This window comes from Eschrichtius robustus, chromosome 11 (genome assembly GCF_028021215.1).
Source record: "Eschrichtius robustus isolate mEscRob2 chromosome 11, mEscRob2.pri, whole genome shotgun sequence".
Lineage (NCBI taxonomy): Eukaryota > Metazoa > Chordata > Mammalia > Artiodactyla > Eschrichtiidae > Eschrichtius > Eschrichtius robustus.
Window position 1 is genome coordinate 59,582,539 of NC_090834.1, and position 12,108 is coordinate 59,594,646.

At 36.6% G+C, this 12,108-nt stretch overlaps 1 protein-coding gene across 3 annotated transcripts in view; it reads right to left on the minus strand.

Moving 5' to 3' along the window:
• Positions 1-12,108, minus strand: part of UVRAG (UV radiation resistance associated) — a 313,347-nt gene that overhangs the window by 126,871 nt on the left and 174,368 nt on the right. For all 3 annotated transcript variants that reach the window (XM_068554579.1, XM_068554580.1, XM_068554581.1), the window contains 3 exons: positions 10,483-10,570; positions 8,691-8,751; positions 313-478 (listed from right to left, as the gene is read on the minus strand). In XM_068554579.1, coding sequence (XP_068410680.1) covers positions 313-478; positions 8,691-8,751; positions 10,483-10,570 — 315 coding nt within the window. The remainder of the gene's footprint in view (positions 1-312; positions 479-8,690; positions 8,752-10,482; positions 10,571-12,108) is intronic.

The window sequence follows — 12,108 nt, forward strand, 5'->3', positions numbered from 1 at the left end:
TTAAGTCTTTTATCTTTTTCCTGGTTGTCTCTCTGACAAATCTTTAAGCATTTCATTTGGTGACTAGCGGCAACAGATATTACATGAATATTTGCAGAGTATATGATACTTGCCTCACAAAAGCAAATTAAATTTGAATGAGTCAATTTTGCTAACAATAGCAATTTTGACTACACTCTATTTAAAAGAAATGGAGCACTTTACAAAGGATATACAAAAATCACCACAATCTAGGTCACGTTTTATATTTCTAATATAGTCGATGCTTCATGCTGCCTTAATGTTAAAAGAATATTTTAAAAGGATACTTACTCTCTCTCCTTTTCAGTCAGCTTGTCATTAATATTATCTTTGATTGTTGATCTAGATCCCTTATGAATTATAGGATATCTGAGGGGCACTTGTAGGAAAAAGGAAATCATTGATACCAAATGTGCAGTGTAACCAAGGGCAACAGCAATGCTTCCATCATCTCTTGCTGTAAATTCAAAAACAGAGAAATAGAAAATAACTATTTACCTTATAAATGTAGCTATGAGATCATAATAAATCAATTTCAAGAGAGATTTTATAAGAAATAATTGATAAAATATTATTCACTTATCTAAATTATATGAATTTTATAGAAATCTAAACACATTAATAAGATTTGAAATTTTATCTACTACATTTAAAACTATTTCCCAATAATTAATGTGATGAGATTAAAATTTGATATATAATCTTAAGAGTTCTTACTGCATTCAAATCTCCATTACTCTCTTTCCCAGCATTTTTAAGGGCAAAAATAATACCTGAGTCTATTATACAATGCAAAAATTAGTTTCAGAGGTTTAAACATTACATCTATATTAACATTATACATTTTACTTGTTAACAACTTTATAAGCAAAACAGTTGTACTGTTGTACTATTGTACAACATTATTAATTCCAAGGTGAAGTGAAACAACACAGTGCATCCTTACGGGGTATGTTCTCAATATTCATAAAGAAAGCATTGTTTAAGTCTGTGAAGTTTGAGATAGGATAAGGAGAAAAAATGTTTTTAATAGTAAAAGGCCAAAAACCACATTGTTCATATATGTTCCATTTATGCAATTTTTGTGTGGAAGCAACTGTTGGAAAAAATACCTGTCTCCTACAGTCAAACATAAGTATGTATCTTTTAAGAAGTCACAGATTTTAAGAAGTCACAGATTTTTAACTCAACATCTGGATTTCTGCTACTGCCTACCCAAGTGACAAATAATCATTCAGGTACCCAGAACTGAGGGTAACACAATAAAAAGTTTTAAGCTTGCCCCAGGGGGAAGGAAAAAGTAACTGCTTGGTATACAATATTCTTAAAATACTTTAAAAAGTTCTCTCTCTCTCTCTCACACACACACACACACACACACACACACACATACACATTTAACACATATCTGTAATACATCTGGCTAGAGAAAGGCTGAAATGATTGAGATGACCTTGGCTTGAGTATTTCCTGATTTTTAGGAGTACCTTTAACTTCAGTTATTAGTAATATTTTCCACATTCCTCTTTTTTATATTTAAACTTGGTTATCTAAGCACTACCTTCTTACTGTAGGACCCCTACTATAGCCGTATACTACTCAGTGCATTCTCCACCCTTGACTACCAAAGCAGATTCCTTGACCATACTGTAAAAATAGGTAACTTTTATTGTACACTTTTTTTTTCTGCCAGGAATTGACCATGATGCTTTATTTCTGACAGTCATTCATTCATCAACAATTAATAAACTGGGCATGTTTTATATGCTATTTCATTCCATTTATAGGTGAAGAAATAAGGTTCAAAGAAGTTAAGGAACCTGTCCAAACTAAGACAGCTAGTATATGGGTTGACCTGACACGGATGCCTCTGTCTTTAAGCACCCTACCACACTGTCGCAGAACTTTACTGTGGAGTGTAACAATTTTTAACTTCGGAGCCTAGAACACACCAAGCATATGACACACGTGTATTATCTTAGTTTCTTCACACTTTTCTAGAAAGGGCAAAGAACACATAAAAAGTCCTTGGTAACATGTTCTCTCAAATCAAACTGATGAAAAAAAAAATCAAACAGCATTCCTTTCAACTGACTACTGGGCATGCCCGAACTGACGAGAATCCTATTTTTAGACCATGTGCTCTTGGCCCAGACTCACAGTACTACAATACTTTACTACTGTTGAAATATGTATATCAGACTACCTTATAGACTGAAATTACATTACATTGTAAATGCATTACATTATAATTTAATCATCTTATATAATATTAGAGCCAGGAGAAACCTTGGAAATCACTGAATCTGATGCTATCAACTTAGAAATGAGAAAAATAAGATTCATGTGGCATAAGTGACTTGGTCAAAGCCATATAAGTAAAAACTATGAGGATGGAGTGGGAGAGAGAATTGTATCTACACCCCAGCCCCCCAAATATTTATCCCTGGAAGCACAGCTGGCATGGTGAGTTCCATCAGATGTTGCTGAATCCTGCCTCCTGCTTTCTCTGAAGAATAGGGCTTATCAAATTTAAAATATTTCTATCAGTAAAAGGACTTGGTCTTTCAGAACCTTCTTTTGAAGGGAGAGGAAGAAAAAGAGAACGTACAGTAAGTAAGCTTTTCCTTTCGTATGTGACCTGACAGAAAAGGATTTGAAAACTTCCAAAAATCAGAAGGCCTCTTAGTTAGCCTGCCCAAAATAGGTCAAATGCAAACTATAGTTTAAAAAATCTATCCAATGCTAAACTCTCAAGCATCTCCAGTTTTCCGTATTACTAAAAGGGTAATACTAAAGAATTAAGTTTGCCTATTTCGAGGACTACATCCACATATATATTAAAAGAACGGAAACTGGTCTTCTAACATCACCTCCTTTCAATAATCAAAACAATTTTGTGGGTTTCCCTGGTGGCACAGTGGTTAAGAATCTGCCTGCCAACGCAGGGGACACGGGTTTGAACCTGGTCCGGGAAGATCTCACATGCTGCGGAGCAACTAAGCCCGTGCGCCACAACTACTGAAGCCTGCGCACCTAGAGACCGTGCACCGCAACGAAGAGAGGCTACCGCAATGAGAAGCCCGCGCACTGCAACGAAGAGCAGCCCCCGCTCGCCGCAACTAGAGAAAGCCTGCGCGCAGCAACGAAGACCCAAAGCAGCCAAAAATAAATAAATAAAATGAATTAAAAACAAAACAATTTTGCTTAAATTTAAACATAAAAGGGCATCTCTAAGAGAATCCTATATATGTACATCAAAAACCAAAAAGAAATAGCAAAAACTGAAAACTGGCTAATACTGGAAATCAGTTTTGATTCTCGTTATTCACACTCACCATTGTTTCCACCACAAGACTCCCCACTCCACCCATTAAAAACCCTAGGTTGTTTCCCATTCCAGGCCATAGTGCTCCGTCACAGCCTCGCAGTTAAACACCGTGGTGTTGGATTTCCAATATTGAAGCTTTACATTAAAAAGCATTTTAAAAGGACCACGGGTAAGGCATTACAGGGCCCAAGGGTATTCCAATACCCTCAAAAGGAAAACCACCTCCTGGTAGGGAAGTCACTTTCATCACCCCAAGACCACTGAACCTCCAGTGGGAAAATGTGAGCTCATGTGGTTAATTATGGCTATTGCTGGCCACGAAACCTCAGATGTCACATTCTGTTGCCAATCACTTTAGCTAAAAAAACCAAAAGGTTTAAGGTTTCCAGCATTCCAAGATCTAAAAGACTTTTTACCTGCCAAAGCCAAAACCTGGCTCTCTGGGGTGTGCTTTTCCAGTAAGCATTAATGACGCCCCTAACACCTAATGCAGAGCAGAGGCTTGTATTCCTTATGCTGCTCTGGGGGTTAGAAAGGTCACAGATGATAGGTTTGTCGGTGAAAAGAAGTTAGAGGGGGAGTGGGAGGGTTCAGGGAGGAACAGGAATAAACTGTAGACTCAGGTAAGTGAAAAAGCCCTTATTAAAACAATGTTTTAAGGGGCTTACAAGCAAAACAAAATTCTGCAGTTTCCTCATAATAAATATTTCTGGTTTGTTTTTTAAATTTATTTATTTATTTTTTATTTATTTATGGCTGTGTTGGGTCTTCGTTTCTGTGCGAGGGCTTTCTCTAGTTGTGGCAAGCGGGGGCCACTCTTCATCGCGGTGTGCGGGCCTCTCACTATCGCGGCCTCTCTTGTTGCGGAGCACAGGCTCCAGACGCGCAGGCTCAGTAATTGTGGCTCACGGGCCCAGGTGCTCCGCGGCATGTGGAATCTTCCCAGACCAGGTCTCGAACCTGTGTCCCCTGGATTGGCAGGCAGATTCTCAACCACTGCGCCACCAGGGAAGCCCCTGCGGTTTGTTTTTTAAATGTAGGTATCTACTCGGGGGGGCAGTAATTTTTATAATAATTAAATCTTTTATGTAATTGTTATGATAATAGATTCCACAAACCCACAATGGCCATGACAACATTATAAATTCATTCAAATGTCCCTTTGACTTACATGTTGGACAAACTACTAATATTCAAATGCATCCAAGTACAATAAGTGATCTAAAAGCTCTTACCATCCTGCCTTCCCAATCACTGAGGCAGCTGATTTGGTAAGGAACCATCCACCCACTGATCCAGACAGGACAAAATATTTAAGACTCTAATCATTGCCACAGCATCTATGGAATGATTCCATGTTCTCAATGAGACACTGTTTGACATACGGACTCTCCTTTCCAAGAAATCATGCCTGCATGAAGGGATACAGACACAGAAGGAAATCTGGGTCTCATTACCACCAAAGGCTCTCGTGTTATGGATTACTTAAAAACACACACGAACAGTTTTCTTTTTTTTTTTTTATTTCGGATGAGAAATGTCTCAGTCAATGGAACTCATATGAATACCCTTCACTGGACAACTTTCTCCCGTTGTGTCCCAGTCTCTCTGGAATATTCTAACTGAAACTTACCCAGTTAGAAGAGTAGAAGAGCACAGTAAGTGTTGGGTCACTATGGAGGAGTTTCCCAAACAGTATCAAGCCATACAATGTAAAGTCTATCCCAGCAAAGTCTCATGAATGTAACAGAATAACCAGTTTAGAGTTCTGTCACTAGAGTCTTACTAAGAATGCAGCTGCTACAGAACACTAAAAGTTGTCGGAAGTCTGGAAGAGGTTATTATTCAAAACAAGGAAGAAAACTGCATCATGACAGGAATAATATGGACCTTAAAATCAGGCTGACCAGGGATGATTTTAGCTCTGCCACTGGCTAGCATGAGTCTTTGGAAAAATTAACTAATCTCTCTGAGCCGCAATTTTCTTGTCTTTAAAAAAAAAAAGTTGAGTATAATTCTTTCCCTCACAGAAGGAATTAATTCTCACAGTGGTGAGAATTAAATAAACAAGACAGCATCATGTATGATGTTCCACGTTACCATATTTCTACTCATCAAACCTAAAATGTCCCATCCTTCTTTCAACAGCGGAATACTATTTCATCTTTTAAAATACCTCAGGCATCATCTTCTCTATAAAGATTTTCCTGATTCCCTCCTGATAGACCTGATTATTCCCACTCTCTGAGTCCCATGTACCGGTATAAACTTCTAAGTGCCTGGTTAACCTCAAGTGGACTGAAGTTTCACAGAGGTAGTATCAATGCCTTGGTTACCTTTGTACACTCCCAGCACCTGACACCGTAAATGACACACACAAGGCACTCAGTAAATTTAGTACATGGAAGTGCCTTACAGAATGCCAACGTAAGATTTTAAAGTCCAAGACTACCATATGTGCTTCTTAAAATTTCTGACTCCTAGGAGTCATGGGAAGTAAACAGGGCCTTAGAGTAGAATGAAATATTTATTTCACTTTATCTCCCATTTCATTTTTTTAGCAGTAAAAACTGCACTTGAAAGCTAAACTAACTTTGTTAAGGGAAGAAGAAATGTATTCAGCTTGTTGGGCATACTAAGTATAGATAGCAAACAAAAGCTAGGAAATAAATCACCTCCAGAAAACAAAAATAGAATCAAGAAACATCCCAGAATGAATTAAGGTGATACTCCAATACCGATAGCCCTGCTTCTCTTGTTGCCACCTCTCAAATCATTCTGTATTTAGCAGCCAGAGTGACTTTTAAAAAACATAGATCAACTCATATCATCCCCCCTCTTGAAGCCCTTCAGGGGTTTCCCACTCCACTGAGAATAAACTAGAAACTCCTTCCAGTGGCCTCAAGGCCCTGGCTGACCCTCTTACCTCTTCTGATGGAACTCTTCCCTTTTCTCACTATGCTCCAGCCACACAGGGCTGCTCTGGTCTTTTCTGTCCTTCCTTCCTTCCTCTCTCTTGCAACTAATTCCAATTACATTTATTGAGTGCCTTCTATATGAAAAGCCCTTTCAAATGCAATCTCAGTCAATCATCACAATGAACTTAAGATGTAAATATTACCTCATTTTACAGGTGAAGAAATTAAGCTCTGAGAGATTACGTGATCTGCCCAAAATACAGGTATCTTCTCCCATGCCCCTCACTCTGAATTTTTCACATATATCAAGCCCATTCCTCCGTATCCTCCATCATGACCGCTCCCTCTTCTAGGAATGCTCCTCCCCCAGCTGTAGTGTAGTTGGTACCTTTCAGCCTTCAGATTTTGGGTTAAATGTTTCTCCTCAGACAGGTCTTCTCTGACTGCTTTATCTACAGTAGGTTCCACTATTCTCTAAGATAGTGTATTCCTTTATTAAACACTTTTTAAATACTTATTTTCTTGTTTATTGCCTGTCTCCCTCAATAGGTTGTATGCTCCATGAAAGAAGAGAATATATTTGCTTTTTCCATCGTTATATCCTCAAAACACAGCACAGTGTCTGGCATTCAGGAGCTCAAATGATATTTTTTTCAATAAATGAATATTCTGTATCCCTGCAACCTGACACAGGGCTCAAGGTACTTAATAGGTTTATTAAATAAATGAATGAATGAAAGAATGGGGGAAAAGATGTGTCATGAGCTTCAAGACACCATAACATAAAAGTAACACCTAAAATTAACACCAAAGCACATCTGTATGACTTACAGAGATTAGAGGGAACACTGTACAATGGAAACCAGACAAATCCCAGCAAGATCATTACTTAGCTTTGTGGTCTCATGCAAGTCACTAAATAGCTCATTTACACATTGTAAAATGAGATTATACCACCTTCCTTATAGGTTTCTTTTGTGTGTGTTCAGGAGGATTAAAGATAAGGCAAAATGTCTTGCTCTTAAATAAAATCTTAACAATCATGTAAAACAGGCAGTACATGAACTAATGTGCTCATACTATCAATTAGAAAATCAACTCAAAGCTTAGATGACTTGCTCCAAAATAGATGGTTTCTAGAAGGGGAACCAGGACTCAAATACAGGTCTTCCCATTCCTGTTTTAATCACTCTTCCATTTTTTTTTAAATTTATTTTTTATTGAAGTATAGTTGAATTACAATGTTGTATTAATTACTGCTATACAGCAAAGTGACTCAGTTATACATATATTTACATTCTTTTTCATATTCTTTTCCATTATGGTTTATCACAGGATACTGAATATAGTTCCCTGTGCTATACAGTAGGAACTTGTTGTTTATCCATTCTATATATACCAGTTTGCATCTGCTAATCCCAAAATCCCACTCCTCTCCCCCTTGGCAACCACCAGTCTATTCTCTGTGTCCCTGATTCTGTATCTGTTTCATAGCTAGGTTCATTTGTATCACTCTTCTTATGTCCCAACTACTTGTTGTAAGTCTTGTTGTAAAGGACAAAGGAGGTAACATATTAAAACAGTCTTAATGTTAAAGGGCCACAAATAACATTTTCTTTATAGGGAAATGGAAGAAAGTCCCAATCAGAACTAGTAATGCTTTCTTCTTGAATAACTTATTCCCAAATAGATTAATGTGCTAGCTTTGGGAATAATCTACACAACTACTTAATAGTCCTCAAAGCATTGTTTATATTAGGAGAAAAGAACCTACTTTGCTAACAATAAAAGTAATCTTTCTAACCAATATGCCAAATAATATAAGTTCTTTTCTTTGGCATACTGGTAAAGGGATTAGGAAAAATATTTTTAAATATAGCAATTACTATGAATCATATCTATAAAATCTTTAATGTAAATTTATTTTAGTTAAAAGAGCACAGAAATGACAGTACAACAAGTTTAACCTACGGGGGTGGGAATGTCACAAAATTAAATTTCCAAATACATTTTACGTCAGCAGAAATACGGTTTTCTAAATAGAACAAATTAATGTTTATTGCTTTGTTCCCAACACAAATTTTTCATGAAAAATCAAACCAAAAGGACAGGGATATTATTAGTATTCTTGAGAATCCTACTGTCTGATTTTCTTAAAGCCCATTCAAAAACTATTTTCTTTTAACTTTCAAATAGAAAGTTCAACAATTTTTTTGTTTTTTCATGATTAGACCAAATATCCTCTTAAGCCTTCCATCAGGGAATCTGACTCTATATACTTACAATTGGGAAGGGACAGAAGGTCCAGAAACCCTTCTGGATAAAGTGCCAGGCAACCAACATTTCAAGATATCTCTCTTTTTCCCTGTAACATACCCATATATTATACCAAATCTTTAGAAGTAAAAGAAATAAAATACCTTGGAAGTCCTCAGAATTAGGCAACTTGACACCACATACAAAGTAATCCTTATGCTCATTCTGTAAATACAACCAAAGAATGAAATTAATTTTGTTTATGTATAAAGCAAAGAAGCTCTAAATCTAAAAAATTTACGTCAGTATTAATTCAAAGACAATACTGTCACAGACTCAAAATATTAACCTAATTGTTGAAGCTGAATGATGAGTACATGATGATTTATTATACTATTCTGTACATTGATATACACTTCAAACTCTCTATACTATAAACATTTAAAACATCATATCTAAGCAAAAAACTGTGTCAAATTTTAATCATAAAACTATCGTTTGACCAACTCATAGCTATAAATGAAAAATTTTAAGTAGAATTAACAAGATTCTGTGAGCAACCTAAAATCCTATTAGGTTTCCTCTCAGAAAATTAGTTTTTTAAGTCTCTTTTCATTAAAAAGAAAACAAACCCACCAAATTTTGCAGATTTAGTTCTCTAAAACAAATCCTAACCAGTTACACTTGTATTTACTCTAAGAAACCAGATTCAGAAACTTAATATCCTGACAGTTACCTCAGGAATATCTTAAGTAATACTAATAAATATAAATTAATTAGCCGTTATATTTTTAAAGCAATGCATGTGTATCTGCATCTATGTGTCAGATATGGTGAAGGTTGATAATTTGGTTGAGTGAAAAGGTCCTAAAGAAACCAGAAATAATTTGGCATTCTTTCAGATGAAGATGAGTGCACCCCACCACCAAATTGATAGAAAAAAATCAAATGGTGGAACCTAATGACAACTAATTCCAAATCTACTTTTTTTTTTTTTTAAACATCTTTATTGGAGTATAATTGCTTTACAATGGTGTGTTAGTTTCTGCTTTACAACAAAGTGAATCAGTTATACATATACATATGTTCCCATATCTCTTCCCTCTTGCATCTCCCTCCCTCCCACCCTCCCTATCCCACCCCTCTAGGTGGTCACAAAGCACCGAGCTGATCTCCCCGTGCTATGCGGCTGCTTCCCACTAGCTATCTATTTTACATTTGGTAGTGTATATATGTCCATGACACTCTCTCACCCTATCACATCTCACCCCTCCCCCTCCCCATATCCTCAAGTCCATTCTCTAGTAGGTCTGTGTCATTATTCCCGTCTTGCCACTAGGTTCTTCATGACCTTTTTTTTTTTTTTCCTTAGATTCCATATATATGTGTTAGCATACTGTATTTGTTTTTCTCTTTCTGACTTACTTCACTCTGTATGACAGACTTTAACTCCATCCACCTCACTACAAATACCTCCATTTCATTTCTTTTTATGGCTGAGTAATATTCCATTGTATATATGTGCCACATCTTCTTTATCCATTCATCTGATGATGGACACTTAGGTTGCTTCCATGTCCTGGCTATTGTAAATAGAGCTGCAATGAACATATTGGTACATGACTCTTTTTGAATTATGGTTTTCTCAGGGTATATGCCCAGTAGTGGGATTGCTGGGTCGTATGATAGTTCTATTTTTAGTTTTTTAGGGAACCTCCATACTGTTCTCCATAGTGGCTGTATCAGTTTACATTCCCACCAACAGTGCAAGAGTGTTCCCTTTTCTCCACACCCTCTCCAGCATTTATTGTTTTTAAATAAATATTAGCTTCTGAATGAATCATGACAGACCATATGATTAAGACTAGAGCAATGAGTTTTTGCTTTGAGAGTAAATTTCAAACAGAAATCATCTTAAAAAAATTTTTTTTTTTCCCCAGAAAATTTGAAACTTACCAAATCAATAGGGTAAATGTAGGAAAGCTCAGATAGTAATTGCCTGCAACGAATTGTCAACTGGGCATTAGTCTTCAGAAAGAGTTCTCTAATGAGGGAAAAAAAAGCACATTTGTTAAAAAAAAAACATGTTTGCATGCTTTCTAACAGTTATTTCCACCTAACTGATGCACAGAAAGATTAATGGTCTGTACTAGGCCATAGAAATTCAGAAGTAGAAGCAAGAATAATAACTAGCATGAGTCCTGACCTATCACTAAATACTATCAATCAAGCTAACTATACCGAGGCCTATTTTATGTGTCCAACACCATGCTAAGAGATGTGAAACGTACAAAATCATTGACTGGGCACCTACTACTACATGCCAGGAGCTTCACAAATGGCTTTATTTAATTATTACAACAACTTACTCGGTTGATATTACTATACCCATTTTACAAACAAGGAAACAAGATTTAGAGAAGCTCAGTAAGCTGACCAAGGTCTCATTTAACCTGAGGCCAATTTGTTTTTAGGAAATATCCGTATGGTATTTCCTCAAAAAAGTATTCTATTTTCATTTACAACTACAGATGTTATAACTACCTCAAAAAATAACCTGCTGCCATATTACAAAAATAACAGAATAAAAAAAGGACAAAGCAAAAAGCTGTGGCATGAGATGATGTAGCTCTTCTCTTGAACTATTTAAGAAACATGACCAACAGCTAAAATACCCGTAGAGCATATTACCTGCTCAACTGTGTCAACAATTAAAAAGGAGGTAATTTAGGAGAAACAGTAGGTCAAAGTGGAATCTAAAGTAGTACAATGCAAAGAGCACTGAAGACTTAAAGGGATTTAGTCCTGCTTTCCTAGTGAACTGGACAGAGTAACCTCCAGAGCTTTGCTTTCCTATCTGCAAACTGAGAGGATTAGATGATCTCCAAGGTTATTTTCAGGTTTCTCAATTGCTAAGGTTTCTTAAAGAAAAATGCAGGCTGGGATGACTTTCTAGAAAAAGTGAGTGAAGATGAGGAAAAGATCAGAGGTGGCAACAAGTTAAGCATGTGCTGGAAAAAATAAAGGGAAAAACTATTAGCATTTGTTAAATGAATGTCACGGAGCGACTGAAACTAGCTACAGTTGTATGGGGCCATTTTATTGAAGGTTATTTGACAGTGAAGCAAAACAATCACCATTGGTTCTTAAGAAGAGAAAAAATGATGGTAAAATAGTATTTCAGGAGAAGTCTACTTAGCAACATGGAGGATGAACTGAAAATTGGAGAGACTGATGTTAGAGAGAGAACCTGGGAGCTGTTGAGGTCAGCCAAGAGAGCTAACAGGAGTAAGTCTGAAGAAGTTACTGAAGAAAAACTGTAAGCTGCACTAAAGGTAGAAAACAGGAAGAGGAGGAGATGCAAACATTAAGTCACAGTGCTGTGGCCCTGAAATCTAGAAGAACAGTGTCCATGCTTCCGATTCTGACTACATACTAGGAGGTCTCATAACCGCCTCTAGCACAGTACGTGTTGAACAAATGAAAGTGGCATTGAGCATATTAACTGGTATTAATACTGGCAGCTTTAAAAAATACTCCTTTTCCAAATCCTCTCCTCAAAGTAAACTCGACACTCATAAC